Below are 27,146 nucleotides of genomic sequence, written 5' to 3'. Positions count from 1 at the left end.
TATCAACCCAATTATGTCCTCCGAGTATTTATCTTCCACTTGCGTCTCGAATCCAGGCATTTGAGATGTTGTAAGATCTCCAAATTGTCCTGAAGTTTGAGTAAAATAGTCTATCGAATCAACCAAGGCATCCATGATGGCCCCAGCCGCAGTATCAACCCAATTATGTCCTCCGAGTATTTATCTTTCACTTGCGTCTCAAATCCAAACATATGAGATGTTGTAAGATCTCCAAATTGTCCTGGAATTTGAATCAAATGGTCTACCCGATCAACCAAGGCTTCCTTGATATCCCATACCGCGGTATCAACCCAATTATGTCCTCCGAGTATTTATCTTCCACTTGCGTCTCAAATCCAGAGGGGTGCTTGGTGGCCTTGTGTCACTGCTTCTGCCTCATAAGCAGGAGATTAAGGGTTTGATCCCTGGCCCTTTCCAATTTCCTATTAGATAATTTCGTTAATCATATAACTCAATCTCTTTGCAAATCAAATTCTCATTGCTAGCAAGTATGATTCTAAATATAGAATTGTTATAAAAAGCTGCCTGTTACTTAGTAGCAGTAAATAAAATGTAAAAATAGATTGGTATTCATTTGTACCCGCATACGAATGCTATATACGGTCGCTATGCTCGCGCAGGCCTCATACAAGTAAGAATGTGTGAGGTTAGTGTGCGGGTAGCGATGGTGTGGTAGACGTGTGCGTGGTATTAGAATCCAATAGCATTCAAATTCTAATTGTAAAAAATGAATCCCATTAGAATTCACTTTAATACTTTCTCATTACTCTAGTACTTCTAATTCTCATTCATATATTCCTATCCCATAGATCGCATCACTTACCAAAGTGAATCCAGATAATATATCCCTTCATACTAACACAATATCCTATCCTAAGACTATCGTGGAGATGCAGAGGTATACTCGGTCTCTAGTAGCAACGAGAGTTGAACTAATAATCCTTCCTTCCCTTGATGACCGTAAGGACGTGGCCGGCGCCGTAATTGACTTAGTAAAATGCATTGAATTTCCGAAATTTGCACATTGAGAATGATAGCTAAACCCAAGCTCCATTCAATTGGTTCCCTGAGCAATTTCGCAAGTTCTAGTCAATCACGGAGTAGCAACTACGAATTGTACGGTTATCCTGCTCATGCTCATGCTCATGCTCCACTTGCGTCTCAAATCCAGGCATTTGAGATGTTGTAAGATCTCCAAATTGTCCTGAAGTTTGAGTAAAATAGTCTATCGAATCAACCAAGGCATCCATGATGGCCCCAGCCGCAGTATCAACCCAATTATGTCCTCCGAGTATTTGTCTTTCACTTGCGTCTCAAATCCAAACATTTGAGATGTTGTAAGATCTCCAAATTGTCCTGGAATTTGAATCAAATGGTCTACCGAATCAACCAAGGCTTCCATGATGTCCCATACCGCGGTATCAACCCATTTATGTCCTCCGAGTATTTATCTTTCTCTTGCGTCTCAAATCCAGGCATTTGAGATGTTGTAAGATCTCCAAATTGTCCTGGAGTTCGATTAAAATGGTCTTTCGAATCAACTAAGGCTTCCAAAATGTCCTCTGTCGTAGTATAACACCTATTATGTCCTCCGAATATTTGTATTTCACTTGCATCTCAAATCCAGGCATTTGAAATGTTGTAAGATCTTTAAATTGCCCTGGAGTTTGAGTAAAATGATCTATCGAATCAACTAAGACTTCCATGATGTCCTCAGCCGTAGTATAAACCCTATTATGTCCTCCGAGTAATTGTATTGCACCTGCGTCTCAAATCCAGGCATAGGCGATGTTGTAAGATCTCCAAATGGTCCTGGATTTTGAGTAAAATGCTCTTTAGAATCTACCAAGGCTATCATGATGCCCCCAGCCGCGGTATCAACCCAATTATATCCGCCGAGTATTTATCTTGAACTTGCGTCGCAAATCCAGGAATTTGAGTTGTTGTAAGATCTCCAAATTTTCCTGGAGTTTGAGTAAAATGGTCTATCGAGTCAACCAAGGCTTCCATGATGTCCTCTGCCGCGGTATCACCTCAATTATGTACTACGGGTATATTTTTTTTACTTCCGTCACAAATCCAGGTATATGAGATGTTGTAAAATCTCCTAATTGTGTTGAAGTTTGAATCAAATGGTCTAACGAATCAACCAAGTCTTCCATGAAGACCCCAGCCGCGGCATAAACCCAATTATGTCCTCTGAATATTTTTCTTTCACTTGCGTCGTTTTCCTTGAGTTTGAATCAAATAGTCTATCGAATCAACCAAAGCTTTCATGATGTCCCCACCCGCGCTATCAACCCAATTATGACCTCCGAGTATTTGTCTTTTACTTGCATTACAAATCCAGGCATATGAGATGTTGTACTTTATTTATGATGTTTATTGTTTATTATTATTATTATTATAATCATCCGACAGTGTATGTTTGTCTTAATGAAACTTTACTCTAAAAACCTCAGTTTTAAGAACATTTAAGAACATTACATCACAACATTACAAGTCTCGTTAAATCCGATCATCATTGATCAAATTGTTACAATCAGATCCTAGTAATGGCGTCCTCGAGGTAAACGGAAGAAGACACTAGAATTGAACGTATAGGCAAGCACATTGATGTCCATTATCGCCAAAAAATAGGGGGAGAGGGGTGGTTACTCGATACACCAACAAGAACTTTGGTAGGTCTGCAAATTATACTCCCGGAATTCATCAATGATCATCCGCAGGCTAAACATCTGATCCGTCGTTGATCGATCCTCACGAAAACCTGCCTGGTATTCGCTGACGAAGGACTCTTCTAGCGGTCTCAGTCTGTTAAACAGAATACGCGACAGAATTGTGTTCGCCGAGATCAGAAGAGTGATCCCTCTGTAATTGGCACACTCTAGTCGACTTTCAAAAGTTATGAAGAGAGTTGAAACAATCCAAAAGGTTAGTGTCTTGGCTAAACGCAAGAGAGGAAGGATCGCTTACTACCTGTTTTATTTCGGTTTTCTCTTTTGAATCGAAAAATGAGGGAATTGAAAACAATTCAGAGCAGCATCGTAAAGCGATAGATTTGATTCGATAGACCATTTTACTCAAAATCCAGGACAATTTGGAGATCTTACAGCATCTCAAATGCCTGGATCTGAGACGCAAGTGAAAAATAAATAAGGTAGAGACTTAATTGGGTTTATACCGCGGCAGGTGACATCATGGAAGCCTTGGTTGATTCGAAAGACCATTTTACTCAAACTCCAGGACAATTTGGAGATCTTACAACATCTCAAATGCCTGGATTTGAGACGCAAGTGAAAGACAAGCTAGATACTTCATGGAAACCTTGGTTGATTCGATAGGCCATTTTACTCATACTCCAGGATAATTTGGAGATCTTACAAAATCTCATATGCCTGGATTTGAGGTGCAAGTGAAATGCAAATAGTCGGAGGACATAACTGGGTTGAAACCGCGTCTGGGGACATCATGAAAGACATGGTTGATTCGATAGACAATTTTACTCAAACTTCAGGACAATTTGGAGATCTTACAACATCTCAAAAGCCTGAATTTGAGACGCAAGTGAAAGATAAATACTCGGAGGACATAATTGGATTGAAACCGCGGTATGGGACATCATGGAAACCTTGGTTGATTCGGTAGACCATTTGATTCAAACTTCAGGACAATTTGGAGATCTTACAACATCTCAAATGCCTGGATTTGAGACGCAAGTGGAAGATAAATACTTGGAGGACATAATTGGGTTGATACCGCGGTATGGGACATCATGGAAGCCTTGGTTGATTCGGTAGACCATTTGATTCAAATTCCAGGACAATTTGGAGATCTTACAACATCTCATACGTTTGGATTTGAGACGCAAGTGAAAGACAAATACTCGGAGGACATAATTGGGTTGATACTGCGGCTGGGGCCATCATGGATGCCTTGGTTGATTCGATAGACCATTTTACTCAAACTTCAGGACAATTTGAAGATCTTACAACATCTCAAATGCCTGGATTTGAGACGCAAGTGAAAGATAAATACTCGGAGGACATAATTGGGTTGATACTGCGGCTGGGGCCATCATGGATGCCTTGGTTGATTCGGTAGACCATTTTACTCAAACTTCAGGACAATTTGAAGATCTTACAACATCTCAAATGCCTGGATTTGAGACGCAAGTGAAAGATAAATACTCGGAGGACATAATTGGGTTGATACTGCGGCTGGGAGCATCATGGATGCCTTGGTTGATTCGATAGACCATTTTACTCAAATTTCAGGACAATTTGGAGATCTTACAACATCTCAAATGCCTGGACTTGAGACGCAAGTGGAAGATAAATACTCGGAGGACATAATTGGGTTGATACCGCGGTATGGGACATCATGGAAGCCTTGGTTGATTCGGTAGACCATTTGATTCAAACTTCAGGACAATTTGGAGATCTTACAACATCTCAAATGCCTGGACTTGAGGCGCAAGTGGAAGATAAATACTCGGAGGACATAATTGGGTTGATACCGCGGTATGGGACATCATGGAAGCCTTGGTTGATTCGGTAGACCATTTGATTCAAATTCCAGGACAATTTGGAGATCTTACAACATCTCAAATGCCTGGATTTGAGACGCAAGTGAAAGATAAATATTCGGAGGACATAATTGAGTTGATACCGCGGTATGGGACATCATGGAAGCCTTGGTTGATTCGGTTGACCATTTGATTCAAACTCCAGGACAATTTGGAGATCCTAGAACATCATAATTTATTATCACACATGTTTCGTATATAGTTTACATTTATTTTAACAAGTTCACAGTAGAAAACATGCTTGAAAACATTTTCTGAAGCTTCATACATCCTGTAGCATAAAGTGGTTCCTAAAGGCACCGAATTATCATCGTATGCATAGTAGGGATGCTCAAAATGTGTTCTTATGTTCCAGGTGATGTCTTTTATTTGTTATTTTATCATTTCCATCATCACTATATGAATAGATATCATTTTTGGTAATGAAATATAAGTATATCTCCAAAATCGCATTTTTCTAAATCCGTTGCTTTACTCCCACAGCTCTAGTAAAAAATTGAACACCCCTAGATACAATATTTTGCAATGTCCAGAAACTAGAAGAGATGGCTAAGAGGTTGGTGAAAAAACTGAGAAAATCGGTTGAAAAACCACTGAGATATAGTCATTTGAAAATGTAGTTACAACGATTTTCTGAACGAATGAATCCTAGTGTTAATCCACCATAACCGAATGTGGAAAGTTTGATAGGAACCGTGTTTTCAAAGCAAAGGGAATGCTTCATCACGTTTCATTGAAATCCCTTCCAGTGATTTATTGACGCCCGACCCACCGCGACGGAATACAATTTATCGAGTAATTTGTCACCAGTGACCTGCACGAGAGCGCAAGAAGGAAACCCATTTTTTTCTGTATGCACGAGTACAGGGTGGTCAGCTTTATTTCGATCCTTGATTCATCAATGCTTCCAAGTTGATGATTTTTACATGCTGCTTGGCTAAATGCTAATTTTTTGGGATGATTTTACGAGAGGATACTTTTTGACACAACGGTTTTGACACAAAGAAGAGCTTGCTTCTCACTGGTTTGATTTACTTTCGTTTGGCTGAAAAGGTAGATTCCTCCATACTGCATATATTTCGTTATCGATTTGATTGGCTTAATATCTAGTCTTAGGATCTAAGCTTATCGGTTAAAAACCTTCGCTAGGTTGTTAAATAAAATCAATACTACAAAACAAAAATAAATCACAGAATGCAAATATTTCCTTACACAGTAATATGGTTATAAAAATATTGGAAACACTTAGAGACTGTCGTTGTTATTCATTTTGCGTGTGTTTCGTTGCTTAAATACTACAAAAGCGAATTACAACAAGCATGGATGCAAATTCGATTTCTTTTATTGGATAGGTCACATTTACATTTTGAATCCATTGAGAAATGTTTCAAAAGTGACTTACATAAATAAGTGTCGTGATATATCTGTGAGATTTGAGTTCCATAAATATACAAAAGTTCGAGACAAAATGGCATTATCAGTTGGTACAGAAATGTTTTTGTTGGAAATTATTCTAATCGCAAAATGGCAATAATTTACACTGATCAATTCATTTTAAGTCGATTGACTTCCTCTTCACCACATCCAAAGCGGCTTTTTTGGCCTTATTCAGTTGCAGATATACTCATCCTTCCGGACATTGCACGTATCGCACTTGACCGAACAGCACCAGACAAACTTGCAGTTGCACTTCTCCTCCACGTTGCGGATTCGCGTTTGGTACCCGCGGCCACAGCACAGCAACCGGCAGCCCTCGATTCCATATGATGTGCGATTGCAGAATCGGCCCCGTGTGCCAAATATTCCGAGGCTGGAATGGGATAAGAATAAGTGAAACATTATAGAATGTGGTGGAGTAATATCAAAATAAAGCTAAAACTGTTATCCGTTATTCATAGGTATTCGTTCTAACCAAACCGAAACAGGGCTGTTGTCAAAAGTCCTACGAAGAGACAAGCTTGTGTTGATAAATAGCTTTTCTAAACGAATGCATTTTGAAATAAGAAAAAATGAATCTTCTTCATATTGGCATTACATCCCCACACTGGGACAGAGCCGCCTCGCAGCTTAGTGTTCATTAAGCACTTCCACAGTTATTAACTGCGAGGTTCTAAGCCAGGTTACCATTTTTGAATTCGTATATCATGAGGCTAACACGATGATACTTTTATGCCCAGGGATGTCGAGACAATTTCCAATCCGAAAAATGAATGAACCAGGATTTTTCTAACCTTCCTAGACAGTGCTAAAAAATCACACTTAAGGTGCTCGGGTCATATTGATCCGAATTTGACTTAGCAATATCTCAGGAAATTGTCAGCTAAATTCACATTTTTATATACCGAGAATAATCGTCAGCTCATACATTTTCCGAAACTGAAGATTATTAATCGGTCACACCTACATCCTGTAATCATCGGAGGAAGGATAGGGGGTTCCGTAGCTTAGTTCGCTACACGTTCACCTTATAAGCGAATGGTCATGGGTTCGATTCCCAGCCACCTTCGTCAGTCGCCAGAAGCGCAGTCGTACGGTGGCGTTTGGGGAATGCGCCTCACCTATACGGCTGCCTGATGACGACTGACAAAACTGTTCTTCTCGGAGGCACTCCTCCAACGTACTTCGATTAATGGCAACCGAACAAAGCAACGATCACTGGATTCACCACATGGACAAATGAACACAATGGACACACGATGATATGGACTGGCAACGACAACAAAGACGAATTATGGCCATCTAAAAATAGATTCTGTGTGGATTCTGTAGAGCAGAGTACCACAGTAGATCACGGCACAGTAGCGGTAGTGTGCCTACCAAATAAATATACGAATAAAAAAAATCGGAGGAAGGATCGTCAGTTGGCCACTTTTATATGGACGAAAGTTGTACAATAATACCGCGTATGAACGATTTTATTGTTGTTTTTTCTCAAAAATGTTCCCAATACTATTTCAAAGATGGTGAATAACGAAAACAGACAATATTTGGTCTACCAGGTCAATTACCCTCGGTACAAAACCAATACCAACCCATGGTGTCCATACAGGCCCAATCTGAGATTAGTTTAGGAAAATGTATGAGCTGACGATTATTTTGGGTGTACAAACATGTGAATTTGGCTGAGAAATGCCTGAGATATGGCTAAGCCAAATCCGAATATGACCACAGCACCGTAAGTATGAGTTTTATTAGCCCTTAAGGAACGTCGTACAAAGTAGGTCAACGTTCAGGAACATAGTTTTCCACCAAATAGGAAAAGTCAAGAAGCTTCAGTCGTTCGCATTGTTGCGTTAAAAAGTTATAACAATATAAAAGTGCGATTCGAGTCATAATGACCCGAACATGAACAAGAATCCTTAAAATATTCAGAAAATTGTCGCCCACACACTTAGTGCCTAAAAGTTATCTCGATTCTGCTCGGTCCAAAGCTGCACAGCCCCAACCACATTGTCGAGGGATTAATCTTCCACATGATCGATCCACCTCAATGCGCATATCCCCTTCTTGTACCTGTCGTCACTCTGAGGCGAAGGGCTCCAATTTTCGCGGTGTAACGAATGAGTTTTTTTATTTGCTAATTATCTAATACATGCATTCATTATTAGTCCGACGACGACGACGACGACGACGACGACAAATATCATTCATTAAGTAAAAAAAAAAACAATTAGCCAAGAACGCCTGGATTTTTTGGGCAGGATTCTCCTCCCGATCCCTTGCAACATCTTGGTCTTGGTATTTTGCATAATATCTCATTGAAGTACTGTTAGTAGGTAGATGCGGCGTATTACCCTGTTTTTTGCGGCATCCATACCGATTGTAAGAAATAGATGCCTTATCACTATAATTTTTACTTAAAACGTTAATTACTTACTTACTTGGGGTTTTATAGCATTTAAATAATGAAATAAACATGTGGATTCGTTAGAATTTTTGCAAAACGATCAAAAAAACTTTATTAAAAACAGCGTTCGAAGTTTTACGGCCTCCGCGGCTGTGTTTAACCGTCATATTTCTTTTTTGGATGATAAGAATTAGCAGTTCAGTGACTAGGTTCTTACGTTTTTGTTTTCGCTTCAAAAGACACCATCCTACATGCCGATGCGGCATCTTACCCTGATTGACCCTATAGTACACACAAAAAAAGCGTTCATGAATTCGTGAACTAATGAGTTCACGGTGTATTTTTTCGGGAACAACAGTCACGGATTCGGGAATACAGTCACGTTTTATGGAACGTTCTGGAAAACGTGACTGGTGTTCCCGAATCCATGAATTAAATCGCGGTGTATTTTTTGCTAGTTCACAAATTCAGGAACGCTTTTTTTGTGTGTATAAGCTGCAGCGTTCCTCAAGGACCGTTATTTTTCCTCATATATGTAAATGATATGTCCAAGCTTCCACTAATAGGCAAACCAAGACTGTTGACATAGCGGATGACACCGCTATATCCTTGAAAGGCCCTAACGCGGAAAAATTGGTTCAAGTTATGGCACAAGACATGAAGCTTATCTCTACTTATCTGGAAAACAACCTACTGGCCCTCAATCTGAAAAAATCTAAATTGATGATTTTCAGTTTGCTCAAACGAGATAAAGCTGCATGCCCGAATTTAACAGTCAATGGTTCTATAATCGAAAGAGTATCTGAATATGAATATCTGGGAATACACATAGATGGCCGCATAAATTGGAATGTGCATATCCAGAAAGTTATATACAAATGCTCCTCACTCTGCGGAATGCTACGGAAACTTTCCAAGTTCACCTCAACTCATGGGCTGATGAAGATATATCATTCATTCATCCACAGTCGCTATCAATACGGTATTGCCACCTGGGGCACTTGTAATAAAACGCATTTGAAACCCTTACAAATCCAGCAAATCCGATGTATCAAAGCAGTCTTAAAGCTACCGTACCTTTTCCCAACAAGTGAACTTTACTCATGCCTCAACATAAAGTGCTACCAAAGGCAGGTATACATAAGCTCCATGTTTGTACTTCTAGGTATAAAATTATCAATCGAATAGACATTCATCATAACTGGTCATTCACTAACGCCTCTCAATCAAATCAAACTGATTGCTCAGTTCGATAAGAGAAGAATTATTTCCAATGTTAGAGTTCAAAGGAGCATCTGAAGACTCCAGCTTCTTTCTATTTTCCGCGCTTTGGCAGGGGCCCTCCTTAGCCGTGCGGTAAAATGCGCGGCTACAAAGCAAGACCATGCTGAGGGGGGCTGGGTTTGATTCCCGGTGCCGGTCTAGACAATTTTCGGATTGGAAATTGTCTCGACTTCCCTGGGCATAAAAGTATCATCGTGTTAGCCTCATGATGTATGAATGCAGAAATGGTAACTTGGCTTAGAAACCTCGCAGTTAATAACTGTGGTAGTGCTTAATGAACACTAAGCTGCGAGGCGGCAATTTCCCAGTGAGGGACGTAATGCCAATGCAGATGAAGGCAGAAAGGTTGTTTCTTAGAAGGAAGTGGAGAATTCAGAGAGTCTCGCTAAGATTCTTTTTCCCAGAATGGTGTCCTTGCAGGATTACCACCGCTTATCGGAATTTTACTTCCGCAAACGGGTCCAACGTTAAACGAAGGGACGGGTCCAAGCATAGATCGTAACAGGATCAGTGAATACAAATAGTGCTGAGAAGCACTGTTGAAATTAAAATAGCTTCGGAAAGTATTAAAAACTTCCTTCAGCAAAGAGAAAAAACCGCACAGGACAAAAGCACAATGCGGTCTGAACTCCAATGAATTCAAAGCAAGTACCTGAGGATGATCCTCAACACTCCTCCAGTGTTGCCACATTTTTATCTGTACCAGTGGCTGAAAAATCTTTTTCATCTGTACCGAAATCTTCAAAAATCTGTACCATAATCTGTACCAGACAGTATGGAAAATTTGAGAGTAAATATCTAAAAATTATAAGACAAATATGCAATGCAACCCAATTTATTATTGAATTAATTTCCTATGAGAGCGTAGCTAACAATACTCTTGGTCAACTTTTGAAAAATATCTCATAGTTTTTTTTTTCACAACGTCTAACAAAGAAGGATTTATATGTTAATTTATTATTTGGAGCACTGTTTCAGAGATGAGCCAGCTGAAGGCGACAATAATAATAATTATTATTATTTGGAGCAAATACCTCTACATGGAATGGGGAAGGGTAAAATTAGTTAACGTAATACGGGAAGCACGAATAATCATCAAATCGTCATTTTCATCATTGAATGCTTAATTTTTTTTCTACAACAAATATGATTTTGAAAAAGTATTACTTGCTTGCTTACTCGCAATCTCATGTAGATAGGAATAATAATAACACGGTGTGTAGTGCCTCCCGAGTCACCTTAAGTATTATGCAAATCGAACTCGATTATCCGGAAATTTGGAAAATAAATTGTCAAAGAAAATTAAATTCGTTCGAATTAAATATTTTTTTAAAGCATAAGCAACTATTCGAAGAAAACTGAAACAAAATATTTATTTGTAAGGCTTGGTTTGTAAAAAATCTGTTCCAATCTGTACTTATTGGAGAAAATCTGTAATCTGTACCGTACAGAATCTGTACCAAAATTTGTCAAAAAATCTGTACCTTTCCTGATAAATATGTACATGTGGCAACACTCTCAGGAAACGACACATCTGAGATCAACGCTTTGGCTGGGATTAAAACACTACAAGAACGCTTTGTTGAGTGTAAGAAAAAGTTTAGGGTCCGTTGCTTACATTCGGATTTGATACAAATTAGGGAGCTAGTTCCAGTTTAGGTTATCAAATTTATATTGTTAATATTTGTACACTAATATAGTAGTCAGGTTATCAAATTATTCAAACAAGTTAATACCTCGTCCGGGTTATTCTGAAAAATATTTTTTTATAATGCCATGATTAAATAATTTTAAACAGCTTGTATAACAAAATATGAAGGGCCTTGTGGGCAAACCCTTGACCTGTTAAAATTATTGTAAACATACAACAAAAATATTCAATAAATGAACTTAAACTCAACATAAAAAAGCGACTTGCAGAGGTCACACCATCATCTTATTCAGGGCAAAAGGAAGTCTTTTACCTGAATGGAATCAGATACTCATTAGCATTAGCATTAAACAGTATGTACAAATTTGTAGGTGTTACTAGCCTAAACTATTGTATTATCTGGCGTAGCCAGAAAATTGGTCTGGGGGGAGTTTCTTTTGAAAATTTCGTGGGGGGGGGGGGGTGTTAAGTCCAAAACCACCCCCGTGGCTACGCTACTGATTTGGGACTAATCACTAATTTTTAGATGGAATAAATGCACTCTCCAACAGTCGAGATCTATTCAGGCTACGTCCTTGCGAATGCTGATGAAGGAGAAGGATGATTAGTTGGACATCTATTTTTAAGAAAGATGCAGAGAACTCTACGGCAGCCGGCAGCAAGATAAGCATCCTCTACTCCCTGAGGATTCCACTCCGCTCTACACCCCGGAGCAGCTGGCTCCAATATTCAGCCAACTTGCTGCTCGGCTTCGAAGCTCCAAATCCCGATTTATTCTCTGGGTCTTTTCGTCATTGAAAATGGCTTCTAGGTTAGGTCTGGACAACTGGAACGTTTGCTCGCTCAAGAGCAAAATCATCGATTTCTTTCAGGAGAAGGAGATTGACGCGACAATCATCACCGAAACCCACCTGTAGCCCGAGGTAAGTGCAACAATTCCGGGTTTTAGGCTGGTGATCGCCTTGCAGAGTAACATCGTTTACCGCCTGCTTCCGGACTTCAAACTCAAAATCATCGAAGCCAGTGAAGTGGAAGTCACCACCTCCCCCCACCAGTCCGCCTGAAGACTGTAAAATCATCCTTAATGTCACAACTGTGGAATGGGCCAATGAGGCCGACTACCTTGGCTCTCGACAGCAAGCTTATTTTTCGGCAACAGGTTGTCAAGACGGTGACAAAGTATAATGTTTTTTTTTGAAACTACTGTACTTTTTGATCAACCGCCGGTTGTCATTGCCTCTGAAGAATAAGCTGTCTACAAGCAAATCATCCTCCGCCTCCCTGTGATCGATAACGGCATGCCGGTCTGGGAGAGTTGCGCCAACGCCCACCATCTCAACTGCAATGGGTACAAAAAAAATCCTGCGGATGATCATTAACACCCCACCCAGGACAAGAACATCTGAGGTCCACCGTCTGGCCGGGATGAAAACACTGCACGAGCGCTTTGGTGAGTGTAAAGAGAAGTTTAGGGTCCGTTGCCTGCACTCGGACCAGGAAGCAAATAGGGCGCTTGTTCCAATCTAGGTTATCAAATTTTCAATGTAAATAGTAGTTAGGTTATCAATTTTTTCAAATTAATCGATGCCTTCGTAATGTTAAAATGCTAAACTAGAAAACTTTCAAATAATCTAGAACATAACTGTAAAAACTTAAAACTAAAGCTGAAGGGCCAACTGGCCAAACACTTACCATTTTAAATAAAGTTCTAAAACAATACCTGGAAATAAACACGAATTTTTTGAAAAAAAAAAAACTCTACGACCTCTCAAAGCTGCCACGGGAGATTTTAATAGAACTTGAAACAGAGAAAGAACTAAGATAGAAATACAAAGTAGGGAAAGGACAATACTGAACTCATGACCTCCTGCTTATGAGGTAGAAACGATAGCCACTAGAACACCGAGCTCGTCTGAATGGAATTTCAGATACTCATGTTCTCAAAATGTTGGTGTTTTACCTTACTTTAGAAGGTTTGAATTTGCACAGTACTAGAATCGATTGTATGCATTCTGATTATGGGATGATGCTCACTATTAGCCATGTTTAAAATGAAGATAATGATTTGTTAGATATTTTATGTGACTGAACAGCACTTTTACCGACTCCATGGACCGGTCTTTTGAAGGAAAATATGAGTGGGTTATTAAGGTAGGAAATATCATTCGATATTCGGTGGCTATTGGGGTGCTTCAAGAGATCCCCTTTGACGTAATCTAGTTAAGCGAAGACCTACCCTACACCTACCTTCACGGCAGCTACCGATTAGCGTAGTAAACGTTTATCTTCCGGGAATCAAACAGAAGGTGTGTGTTTTAATAGACTATTCTTCCTATCCCCTTCTTCTGCTGGAGGATATGAATGCACACTTGTTCGGGACATTGATTTTTCTAAGTTTTTTTAGCAGCTGGTGACATCCAGCAAACCTTCTTCAGCGGCTATTGCCGTTGATGTGCCCACGCTAGTCGGTCCCTTTTTCCTCGATGACGTTATGATGACTTTGGTTGGGAGAGTTACTACTGCCATTTACGATACGCTTTAGAGCACACAATCCCGTCGTCTTAACTCGACTTCACATAGATTGTCGGGTAGTGGCTAGCGTGGCCATCCAACAAACTTGCTCTGGAAGAAAAGCGTCGAGTGGTGGAAGCCAGAAGAAAGGCCCCCAAGCGCTATGGAGGATCTCTCTTCGACATCTATGTAGGGGAAGGCGGGGACACTTGATCCCTGGGGAGACTTGATCACCCCCTGTTATATCGAGAGCTAAAGTTGTTTTGTTCTATCGTATTTTTTCGTATAGAACCTCTAAACAAATGACCTTTATGTGATGAGTTATTTTTTGGATTGACAACCTTATTTATTCTGCAGGGTGGTTTTTTATGTTTTGACCTTCCCAAAGATTTTTTTATTGGCAACGCAAAATTTGAACAACTTTTCATAACAATGACAAAATAAACCGTCTAAGACGAATTAAGTACTGTCCATTTAATTCCACCAGTTAATTTTCGTTATCTTTGCAGATACGTATTTCGACCACAACTGTGTGGTCGTCTTCAGTGTCTTGTACTTGACTCGACTTAAAAATAGAAGTCGAGTCAAGTACAAGACACTGAAGACGACCACACAGTTGTGGTCGAAATACGTATCTGCAAAGATAACGAAAATTAACTGGTGGAATTAAATGGACAGTACTTAATTCGTCTTAGACGGTTTAATACATTCCACTAAACGAGCTTAATATATTTTTCTGAATGACAAAATGCTTTCGTTTTCACAGCACAAAGCCATAAATATGCTTAATGATCTGTACTGATGAAAATGTCAACATACCATCAAAGTTTTATGATATTTGGATTTGAAGTTATTGCCTCAACTTGATCCTCCATTAGTCAGCCATACAAAAATTTGACGAAAAAATTCAAAAAAATATAAATATGTAGTCAGGCTTTTAATTTTTTGTAGATTTGACAGATTTGATGAAGGGTTGGCAGGAAAAATAATTTATCGCGTAGATATCCTAGAAAGGGTATTAAATCTCCCCAAATTTAAAAATTGCATGTGTTGTCAAATTCAATCAAACAAATAGTTCATGTATACGCACAGAAATTCAAAAATTTCGCGTATTTCGAAGGATTTTTTTTTTTAATCTAAGGGCACCTTTCTAATTTATCAAAGCAAGTTCTTGGAGAAAGATCAATTTCCCCCGAATATTTTAAAAGTCGATTTTGAACAGCACAAAAATCGATTGTGCATCAATAACAACAATAATTTAAGGACTGTCATAAATAAGTAAAGTTAAATACTATATTTCTTGGAGAGTCTGTGTGGAAATCGCGTATGTTTTTTTTTTGGCTGTGATACATAGGAAATCAGAAAAGGGGATCAAGTTTCCCCAGTCTCCCCTAAGATAAGTGCATTCAAAATTGAACCATTTCCATTTCGTGTCGACGCAGTGTTTAATTTGTGTTTCTTTTCTCGGTAAGTGGATTACCGCCTGAGTTCCGTAGATCCATCGTTACTAGAACCCTGATCCAAGATTCTATGTTTCGGACGAACCACTCTCTTTGCTCAATTAGCTCTTGTCCAGAAGCAGAGGGAAGTTGGATGCCCCATGCTCAAGAATCCACTTCATTTCGCCAAGGCCGTGTTTCTGTAACTAATCATCCAAGCCTAGAATGTAAGGCTTTTTGAGGACGGATGGCGACTACGTCACGTTATCTCGACTAAAAAACGAACAGTGGATAATATCTGGACGTAGTGGACGTAGGACTTGACTTGACCATGCCTTTAAGATACATAATATGTCCAAATTTCTCACATGAACTATTTTGGATAAATAATCGGCGTTGCATGCCATTTCTTGGCAAAATCTTCTCATCAAACCGACACAGAAATCAAATCTACCTCGAACAAGAATCATCAAAAAAATATTCAGGAAAAATTCCCACTGAAGGACTGCCTGAAATAAACCACAAGTTGGCTCAGCAGGGGAGGTAGACTGTGTCTCAGCCCTTCCACTGAAGAGCTTTCTAATCCGTGCGATAGCGACTGAAGAAGAACATTATTTTTAACTGTTAGAGCCTTGAAAAAGGCTGCTTGCTTCGGTTAAGTGCAAAAAGTAAGAAAACGATCTAGTGATGGTATAAAAAAGAATCTTCTCTGCTTCCCAATTGGTGGGCCAATCAGCTAGTGTCTTGTATCCCGCTTCTTTGTCAGCCAAAGCGTCATCATCATCAACGCGTTCGAGAAGGGCTTCTTCTTTTTAACGCTTGTTGCTCGCTGCTGGCGTCTATTTTCTAACGGGACTTTCCGCTAGATACAGGCCAATAAGCCGGGCAAGCGTGCTTAGAATTGCAGTTCAGGTGGGAAGTACGTGTTCTTTTCTGAGACAACATTGCGCTATTTTATGGCTTCTCGGCAGACCCAGCGGTTGCTCATTCGCTGGTGTCTGCGCCAATCAGAACGTGGTAATGGAATGATGCAAGAATTATGCGGTACCCATATTTATAGGTTCCCTTGATCTCAATGTTTTTCATTGAAAACAGTTTCATGCCTATAGAAACAAGTTTTTCGGGTCTTATCAAGCATGGACATGGAAGGCATACTTGAAATCTGTCGATTGAGGGGCTTACCGCAGAAATTCGTCCACTGAGACGAACGCTATTACCGTTTAAAATTTTTCAACACAGCGTAACGCGGCCGATTTGAATATTTTGAAATGACACCCGGTATAGTAAAGAGAGACGTAAGTCCTACGTCAAAAAACAACGTCCCGACATCTAGTACCGATGAATCTTCCAGATCTCTTGTACCAGAAAGTGCGTGGATGATTAACCGCCGACTCAGGGAAAAGTTAGAAGCAGACTCGAGACATATATCTTCTTTACTGTCCTTTGGAAAGTTCTTCAGGACGCCTTCAAACAGGGAAAGCATGTTGGATATATTAAAGACGTTCAAACGCACCTGGACGCCCCTAGTGCTTAAGTAGCTCAGCAAATGGGAACTCATCGAGAACACGTGTACCGCAGAAAACATTAACAAGTCTCAGTATCACGTATGGTGAGAAGTCCATCCCCAACCAGAAGATAGTCAATGTTCTAGAAGTGTCCATTGAGGCTATCTAACTTTCTTGCTCTTTAACGTCAGCTATCGGTCAAGAATTAACCTGCTGCGGACACTCCCTCGAATCCACAGTACCTAGCAGGTGTCTACGACTATGGATCGGACCGGTTATAACTGAATAGAGTAGAACGGCCTAGAACTCACTTGCTTCGCCCTCCGGAAGCGGTTGGATTTCTTGTTACAAATCTTCAAGCGGAATATGCCTATGCCGAGGCAGTCACCATGGCCATGATCATTTGCAAAAAAGCTGCATCTTTCGAATAGAATCTCTCTACTCTCTACTCGTCGAAAAAGATCAGATCCTGTGGCAAACGTCGCCCTAGCAGCACAATTCAGTCTGATTTGGTTGCAGCAACTCAAATATGACCAACATTAGTTCTTTTTGGATAACATAGACTTAAATGTTACAACATGTTTCCTGCTTGGGCGGTCTCCCCCAGTAACACGGGGGCGAGGAGATGGCACAACTATTAATGACTCCCTAGCAAGGCCATTAAAAAAAGAAACAATTTGTAAACATTAGGCAGGTTTGTGACAAAGCTACAGACTGGTCTGTGACGAAGCTACAGACCGGTCTGTCTGATATCGAATAGTTTGCTTTGGGGTTAACGAGGGCAATTCTTGGCGGAAACAGCCGCAATTTTTATAGTAGCTACCTATCTTATAGAGAAGCCGATCCTCGTCCTCACGGATTCTACCAGCGTGATTGCAACATTGGAGAGCGAGCATCCAAAACACCCCTAGATCCAGAGCATCCTTGCTGATATGCGGCAGTATACGACCTTTACTTGATCCCAGGAAACTGTGGCCCAACCTGGCAGCATCCTAGCAGATCTCCCAGCCGGCGTCATTCATTAAAGCCTGCGCTTTTCAACCTCAGTTCCCCTGACTGATGTGGAACCCTGGACTAAAAGAGTCGTCACCAAGAACTGGGAATACTAAAGGAGAGCAAATTGCTCCACACCCGAGTATTCCATAACTCTATAACTTTTGGGGTTGACCCCTTACTCACTGTGAAGTCATTTGCTGATGTCCGAAATATCAGTTTCCTAGGGATATCTACGGAATCTCCTGCAGTATAAGGACAATCCTGCCAGCTTCACAGCTCTCAACTGTTTCCTGACTGTATAGGAAAATCTAAAACGTGCCTGTCATCAGGGTCATCCTGGGCTCCCTAACACGGGCTGTGCCACCTTTAGTGGTATTCCCTGGTATTGTCCAAGGTTTGAAGTTCCGCCCACCCAATGATCGTGAAACCCGGACTCCTCAATCCAGCAGCCGTAGCCTACTTTAAGTCAATTAGGTCAACTGGGGGACTTAGTCTTCCCCTAAACTGATCTACGCACCATGCATACAAGAAACAATCAATCTGATCATTATCACGATTTTGATTTTCCAGTATTTGATTTCTACGCCATCAGTACTGTACGCCATTGAAGCAGTCGTATATCGTATATTCTTCGTATTCGTCTTATTGTTCCTCTTATCGATCAAACCACAAGGAGGCGATAGAGGGTCCCATTTTGCACAAAACAGACGATACAATTATTACAGGGGTGGTAGAAAATCCCAGAAAAAATGCTTACGTAATAAGTGTACGACCCCTATGTGTATGTGTGTGCACAAAAACTAAAACCGCATTTTCGCCATTTGTCCCACGCTGAAAAGAGTCCCGCGAAATGTCCCGCGTTTCACTTATTTCAAGATAATGTCCAGCGAAATAAAGAAATAATTAATTAATAGCAGTAATTTAGTAAACGTTCTTCAAGAACTTATAAGATTTTGAAAATTTATTATATTGATTAATGATTTTCGATTTTCGTCACATACAAAGCATCGCTCCGGAGGCTTGATGAGTGGTCTTTCACCCAACGCCACGGCCACACTCGCATGTTGTTTAAACCTTTTTTCTGCGTCCAAATTATATTTCTTACATCTTAAATAAAATTATCATCAGTAAAGCCCCAAACGCAATACAACGGAACGGCGACGGAAACGGAAAATTTGACAGTTAGCCCATATATTTTCTGTCAAATTTGCCGTTTCCGTCGTCGTTCCGTTGTATTGCGTTTGGGGCTTAACAAACAGAGTTTGTTTAGCTCTTCCTTTTCTGTTTGTTACTAATGATAATTTTATTTAAGACTAGTCGACCCGGCAGACGTTGTCCTGCATAGGTAGTAGGCGAAACTGCCCATGCGAAATATCTATACGAATATTAATTTTAGTTTTTCACGATTTACTCAACCTTACTCGTGATTCTCGCATGGGTAAATATCATATAAACCCGTCGGAAACGATAACGAACATATCTGCTGAAGAAATGGAGAAAATCCATCCAGCCGTTTTCGAGTTATGCGGATACGAACACAGACCATTTCATTTTTACTTTATCGAAGATGTAAGAAATATAATTTGGACCAAGGATGTTATCGATCATTTAGTAATAAGCGTTCGATCATTTAGTAGTTTGTCAATAATTCATTCCAGAAGCCAAATTTCAAAATGTGTTATATGGTGGACTTCTATTGCAAAGGTTTTTCTACAACTCTGCCTAATGATTCATTGTTAGAATTCCACTAGTAACGAAGTTATAGCGCTAGTTCCCGGGTAGAGGTGAATAACAAACAAATAACATAATAATAACAAAATTTGCTATGATATCAGATTTAGTTATTCTTATGTTATTCATAAATAACATAAAATAACATCCCAACAACAAGTTTTGTTATAATAGTAAAATTAGTTATTTATATGTTATTGTAAGAAGGAGCAGAACAACAAATGAAGAACATATTTTGCAATCATAGCAAAGTTTGTTATTCATTTATCATTTGCATTTTCAACATACCAATAATAACTGATTTTGATATTTTCTTTTCTTCAAATATTTTGCTATTGGTTTGTTATTATAATAGCAAAATGAGTTATTTATTAGTTATTTGCTAGAGCAATGTCTGTTATTATTTTTGCTATTTTAGCAACTATATCAAACAAACTAATATCATATTTTGCTATTCAGTTATTTATATATTAATAGTAAAATTTGATATTATTTTGCTGTTTTCTTCTACCCGGGTTGCAGTAACCTAAACTAAATGATTGCCATTTTGTTATCATTTAGTCTAAGTTACTGAAACTATAGCTATTTCTCCGTTACTAGTAGAATTCAAACAACGAACCATTAGGCAGAGTTGTAGAAAAACCTTCGCACTAGAAGTCCACCATACAATACATTTTGAAATTCAGCTTTTGAAATGAGTTATTGACAAACTACTAAACGATCGAACGCAAATTACTAAATTATCGATAACATCCTTGGTCCAAATTTTGGACACAGAAAAGAGGTTTCTCATATTGTCATCAACGTCATTTGTATCTTTCTGTCTCCCACAAAATTACCCAAGCAGCACAAGTCTAATGAAACTGGTGACAGCAACCTAATTGTTACTAAATCGGGTCACATATAAGCTACTGTGATCTATGTACAACATATGCGCTCCTCGGGTATAACTGTGGTAGTGCAACGCTGAGTGGCAGCACAAGCACTCACTTAAAACACGTGTTTGTTGGTTTTCAATTTTATTTCGTCCTAAACTCGAGTTTGAGGAATTTTGACAAGCCTGTTTTGGTGTATTCTAGTGATCCTAGTCAAATCCTCATGGATACGAGAACGAGGATAGATATTTAATTGGATACCCACTAAAAGAACTATAATAAGTGAAATGGAAGATTTGAACGAGGAATATTTTACTCAATCTGCAACAATAACAATGCTTTTAAAGTGAAGAACTGAAATTATTTCAAAATTCACAAAAAAAAATTTTTTGAGATTTTTCGATCCATTTTTTCCGCCTGTTCTAATAAGTCAGACTGTATAGCCGACAAATCTCGAAAATCAACACTACAGTTGAAGTCAACAACTAGAAATAATAAGAAAAATAACAATGCTCCTTTGGCACAGATTCTGACAGTATTCAATGCTCGATTGGCTCAAGATCTCTGAATGTAGGATCTCTAGCTCAACAATTTCAACTCACATCGTGTTCGTATGTTGTTATTATTTCAGTAAAAACTTCACTTGAAATCTGAGCAAGTTCGACGAATTTTAAGTAGCTCGGATCTTTTTTTGTTTCAAGCTTATGGAAAAATGTATGATAAATCGTCTGTCAGTTTTCGGGGAATAATAAAAAAACCTGAGTAAGATGTAGGCCTTTTAAGCAAATTTGAGCGCTCTGCCTAATTGCATAAAACGAATAATACGATCACTTTGAATGTTAGCCAAATGAATCATGCAAACTGTGGGGGTGGGGAGCGCCAAATTCCTCAGAGCAAACACAGGTTTGTGGTGTATTGCTTAAAGCTATGAAAAATTTTATTTTAGCATGTTTTTTATAAGGAATGAACATATGACTCACATATTTTGGTGTCAACCTTCGATTATTGAGATTCGTTTCTTGATATATGGATGCGATGCTGTTTGCCTGCCTATAAACAACTGATGTTGAAATATGTTTTAGAATGCACATAGTACACTTACAGCTTGTAGCCGAAACCAAACCAAAGATATGCCTGTGATAATAGTCTTAAGATGATGTTATTCCCTAAGTAAACAATAGGTTATAAAGTTTGATATTGTTTTACACTTTTTTATGTTTTTCAGTTCACTGTGCATATAGATTTTTTTACTTACTAGGATTAAGAATGATAAAGAATAAATTCAGTTAATTTTAGGGTCTGAATCTCTTTTAGGTACTCAATTATTCGAGAAAGAATCGTTTTATACGACCAACTAAACTTTGTACAACGTGATTTTCTCCTCTATCGTAAACACGCTGAATCCTCGCACATGACATTCTACGTCAACGGCGAACAGGGATGTTCTTCTTCGACTGAGAGTACTACAGCGTCGCCGCAACAAGGGGTTTGTCGTCACATTCTCCCTCCCGTAAACCTTGGTGACCATTCCGGGTGTCGGAAAATCCGTGACCAGGTTTAGCTTCATCCAAGACGTCCAACAACGCCAAGTTAACTGTTGCTCGTCGCTGTACTCCTGTCAATGTCTTCACCATTGCTTGGCGAACGGTACCGTCCTTTCCTGCGATAACTGCCACAATTCGTCCACGAACCCATAGATTTCTAGAAGCCCCGCTTGCAACCATCACTAAGTCCCCAACTGACTCCCCAACTGTAGATTTCTGACGTTCTCGAACCACTTAGTTCTTCTTGCGATGACTGGTATGTATTCTTTGACCCATCTTCTCCAAAAGTTATCCGTTATATTCTGCGCCAACTTCCAACTGCTTCTGAGAGTACCAATATAATTTATAGGCTCCATTGGAAGAATTTTTACGCCAGAAGAACTGCCCAACAGAAAATGGTTGGGCGTTAAAGCTTCTTGGTTGGCGTGCTCCAGAGGAATGTATGTGAGCGGACGACAATTTATCATTGCTTCCACTTCACAAAGAATAGTCTCTAATGTCTCGTCGTCTGGTTTTCTTGGCGCGTCTAGAATCGACCCGGCCGCTACCTTCACTGATCGAACGAGCCTTTCCCAGGCGCCACCCATGTGCGGTGTAGCTGGTGGAATAAAACGCCATCTGGTTTGTGCGCTGGTAAACGTCGATGAAAGTTTAGCGGCGATTTCTTCCTGGAGTTCACGGCTAGCTCCCTGGAAGCAAGTTGCGTTATCAGTGAAAAATTCTGCCGGAGATCCTCGTCTTGCTACGAAACGTCGTACAGCCATGATGCACGATTCGGTAGAGAGACTGTGCACCACTTCAAGGTGCACAGCATGTATAGCCAGACACGTAAACAACGCTACCCATCGTTTTACCTGGCTCCGTCCTACGCGTACGAAGACTGGACCGAAGTAATCCAGTCCGACAGATGTAAACGGCTTTAGGAAAGGTGTTGTTCGGTACTTTGGGAGCGGGGCCATGACAGGGGGGTATGGCTTTGCTTTTGTAATTCGACACACGGTACAAGTATCGGCAACTTTGCGAATTATTGATCGTAGTTTGGAAATTTCGAAGCGTTGCCTCATTTCATTAACGATGGTTTCTCTATTGCTATGACGTAGTTGCCGATGATACCAGTCGACAAGTAAGAAGGTAATACGATGCTTACCCGGTAGAATAACCGGGTATTTTGCTTCAAAACTTGCATATTCTGCCGCACCGACTCTGCTACGCATCCTCAAAACACCGTGTTCATCGGCGTATGGCCAAACTTTGTAAATAACACTAGCCTTACCCACTGTAGGATGTTGACCACTACAGCTTCCTTTTGTCTTGCTCAATATTTCGACTTCTTGGGAGTAACATTCTTTTTGTGCCAATTTCCAAATTTCATTTTCAGCACTTTTCAGTTCATCTTGCTCCAATATTCCGAGATGGAGTGGGTTGCCGAGCTGTTTCTGCCGCACGTTGTTCAAGAACCGCAACACGAACCCCATGGTACGATGTAGTTTCTTCCACTTACTGAAACGCTCGACGTCGATTAGTGGCTGGCTACAACTATGATGTAGTAAACGACTGCTAGGATTATTGCTACCCGGGCGTAATTCTTCTTGTGTGCATGTAATTGTAGATTGCTTTGGCCACTTTTCTTCTGTTTCATATAGGAATCCAGGACCTTGAAACCACTGACTGTTGGATTGAAGAACAGGTATGCCATTCCACTTAGTGGCTTGGTCTGCTGCATTTAACTTAGAGGGATCCAGCGCCAATTTTTCTGCTCTGTAGTGGTCAATATTTCGCCGATTCGTACTGCTACAAATTTGTTATAGCGGCGGTGCTCGGAGTTAATCCATGCTAATACAGTCGAGGAATCACACCAGATGACTCGTCGGTGCACTTTGAAGGAATGGCTTTTTCGATAGATTCCAAATAACGAACGCCAAGGACTGCTGCCTTCAACTCTAACCTAGGTATAGACAGAGTCTTCAAGGGGCCACTTTGGACTTAGCTCCAACAAGTGCTATATTGACTGCGTCGTTTGCTTGTAGCCGAAAGTACGCAACGCAAGCATATGCCACCTCACTTGCGTCCACAAACAGATGAATTTGAAGCTCGTTGTCATATCCTGGGATCAGCGATTTAAAGTAGCAGCGCGGAATGCGAAGGGCATCGAGTTGAGGAAGAAGCTGTGACCACTGTTTCCAACGGGTGAATAAAACTTCATTGATTTGTTCGTCCCATTCACATCCCGTAGCCCAGATATCTTGCATGAGCACTTTCCCATGGATGAGGAAGAAGGCGATGAAGCCAAGCGGATCAAACAGGCTCATTAGCACTTTTAGGACTTCACGTTTTGTTGGGAAATAATGGAACTCCAGGATAGTCCTTAGATCATCTCTCAACGCGAAGGAGTAGGTGAATGTATCCTCGACTGGCAACCACTGCATCCCAAGCACTGATTCCGTGACCGGTCCCCGTTCCAGAGACATATCTTTAGTGCAGGTCGAAGAATGCTCTCCCAGGTTGTACAAAAGCTCCGATGAGTTGGATAGAAAATGCCTTATTTCGAATCCTCCAACCGCATGTATTTTCCTAACATCACGTACTACCTGGACAGCTTCTTCTATACAGGCATACCTCGATAGTACGTACCCTCGATAGTGCGTACCCTCGATAGTACGTACCCTCGATTGTACGTACATTTTACCTCGATAGCACGTACACAAAAAAAATTTTTTTTTCGTGCAATTTTCTGTACGATTTTAGTAAAAATATTAATATGCATTGATCATGGCACATGCGGGGGTCCTTCATATGTTACGTAATAATTTCACAATAACTGATTTAAACACCATCGTGAGCTTATAACGAATTTAGTATCAAAACTTTGAAAAAGCAGCGTGTCATAAATGTTTCCCAGTCTTACATAACACATACTATACTATCATTTTAAACAATTGAAGGAACATCTGAAACAGCTGAGCGATGCGGAGCGCGTCCAAGCCCTCATAAAGCTGAATATCAGCAAGAGGAATTCTTTTGTCTTGGACACGTTTGCACACGCACTCGCGTGAGTATGTCATCGGCATAAGAGTGTTATCAGCAATAATTGAAATTTTATGGGTATGATTTTCTTATAAAGCAGATTAGCCATCCACTTAATTAAACAGTTATTATGTTTGTGAATTATTTTATCTATCAAGGAAATTAGTTCTAGTTCTAGAACCCTTCCCCACGCATTAGTTCACCTGATAGACCAGAAAATATTTCCCCGAGGAGTAAATTAATTCCATCATGGGAATGGTGATTCATAAAATTTAATTTTCGGCAAGATACTTTACTGTTTAATTAAGTTTACATTAAGTTTAGTTCTATTCTATCCACTTGTCGGTAACATTATTTTTTTCTTGAGAAACGAATTAGCATCGTTACTAAAATGAGAAAAGTTTTTGGTCGAAGGACGTCTTACTGGGTTTCCGAAGAAGTTTATCCTGGAACAGTAGTTCTCCCAAGGGTTCTTCCTGGGATACCTTGGTAGTTCGGTCCAAAATTCCATACATGATTTAACTTGATATTCTATCTAGACCTGTGCGCCGATTGAAATTTTATCGACGGTGAGGCGTGATAGATCATTTTCAGCGTGGTGGTGATTGGCGGCGGCGTGAGTCAGCGTGAATCAATTTCGTGTATTATAAGTTTTCCGGAATTTATCTAGATGTTCCTGCAGGAATTCCTCCGAAAGTTTCTTCGGTAATTCTTACGGGAGTTTTTCCAGATATTTCTCTGAAAGTTCCTCCAGGAATTTCTCCGCGAATTTTTACGAAATTCCTCCGAACATCCATTTTAAATTATAGCCAAATATTTTTTCCGTTAATCCTTCCAAATATACCCTCTAAGTTCCATTATTTTCTCTGTAATTTCTTCAGCAATTCACTTAGGAATTATCTTAGAAATTTCCACATCCCCTTTTCCAGAACTTCCACCAGAAAATCATTCAGAAAATCCCATACAAACTCCTCCGGGCATCCTCTCTAGAGTTACTCCAGAAATTCCATCAAGATCTCTCCATTAATTACTTCGAGATCTTTCCGGAAATTCTCATTGAATTTCTTCAGAAACTCACGTGGAAGTCCTTGATACTCACGCCCCAGACATTCCTCCTAGAACTCTCCCGAAAAATTGTTTTTTTTTTCTTCGGGAATTCTCTTGGAAATTCCTTGCAAAATTTGTCTGCAAATTCATCTGGGTATAAAAATTAAATTTCGTCAAAACCAGTGCTGGAAATACTCGCTTCACGAGTAAGAAAAGAGTGTAATTCGCGTGAACCTACTGCCTGCATTTTTTTAAGCGCTTGCTTTGTTCGCGAGTACGGGCAGAGCAAAGACAAAAAGCAGGACAGTATTTTTCGCGAGGAAAAAATCACGATCACGAGTATTTGTGGTTACTTCGAATAAAATGGATAAATTTTACTTAACATAAACACAAAAACAAATGTGTTCTTGCTCGAACATCCGTGAGAATCATGTTCCGAGGTTGGTTTATGACATTTGGCAAATTAACCCAAATGACTCGCGAAGCTCTACGAACAAATTTTCGGGGTTCGCTTTTCTGTTTTCTCTGCGAGTAATAGGTAGGCAAGAAAAGGCAAAACAAGTTTACCCGAGTATTTTGCATGGCCTAATTCTTGTTTTGTGAACAAGGTTCACAGATTTCCACCACTGGTCAAAACTCTTTCGGAATTACCTACAAAAATTCCCCTTGAAATTCCTCTGAAAATTATTTAAGGGATTCTCCCGGAAGATCCTGCAGCTATTCTCAAAATTTCTACGGTACTTCGCTTGAAATTTCTATAAAAAATCATCCGAGTATTTTCCGAGATTTTTTTCCATAAATTCGCAGCAATATCTTAAAACAACAACCCCGAAAATTCTTCGAGAATTCTTACACTTTTTATTCCAGAAATTCCTCCATGTATTCTCCCAAAAAATCCGTTAATAATTTCCCCGGAAATTGCTTCAAAAACTTTTTCAGAAATCTCTTTTAAAGTTCCCCCGAAAAGTTATTCAAGAATTATCCGGGATTTCGTATCGCAACTCCCACAGAATTTTCTCAAATTATTCTGCAGAAAATTCCTTCAAGAAATGCTCTGGGAAGTTCTTTTTTCAGGAAGAATAG

General features: G+C 39.8%; 1 protein-coding gene across 12 annotated transcripts in view; it reads right to left on the bottom strand.

The window, feature by feature from the left end:
* Positions 1–5,655: 5,655 nt before the first annotated feature.
* LOC134211955 (protein Wnt-1-like) overlaps positions 5,656–27,146 on the bottom strand; it is a 126,514-nt gene continuing 105,023 nt past the window's right edge. For all 12 annotated transcript variants that reach the window (XM_062689364.1, XM_062689362.1, XM_062689365.1 and 9 more), the window contains one exon: positions 5,656–6,419. In XM_062689364.1, the coding sequence (XP_062545348.1) occupies positions 6,218–6,419 (202 nt within the window). In that variant the 3' untranslated portion in view covers positions 5,656–6,217. The remainder of the gene's footprint in view (positions 6,420–27,146) is intronic.

This window comes from Armigeres subalbatus, chromosome 2 (assembly GCF_024139115.2).
Source record: "Armigeres subalbatus isolate Guangzhou_Male chromosome 2, GZ_Asu_2, whole genome shotgun sequence".
Taxonomy (NCBI): Eukaryota; Metazoa; Arthropoda; class Insecta; order Diptera; family Culicidae; genus Armigeres; species Armigeres subalbatus.
This window is presented reverse-complemented; position numbering and strand designations above follow the sequence as displayed.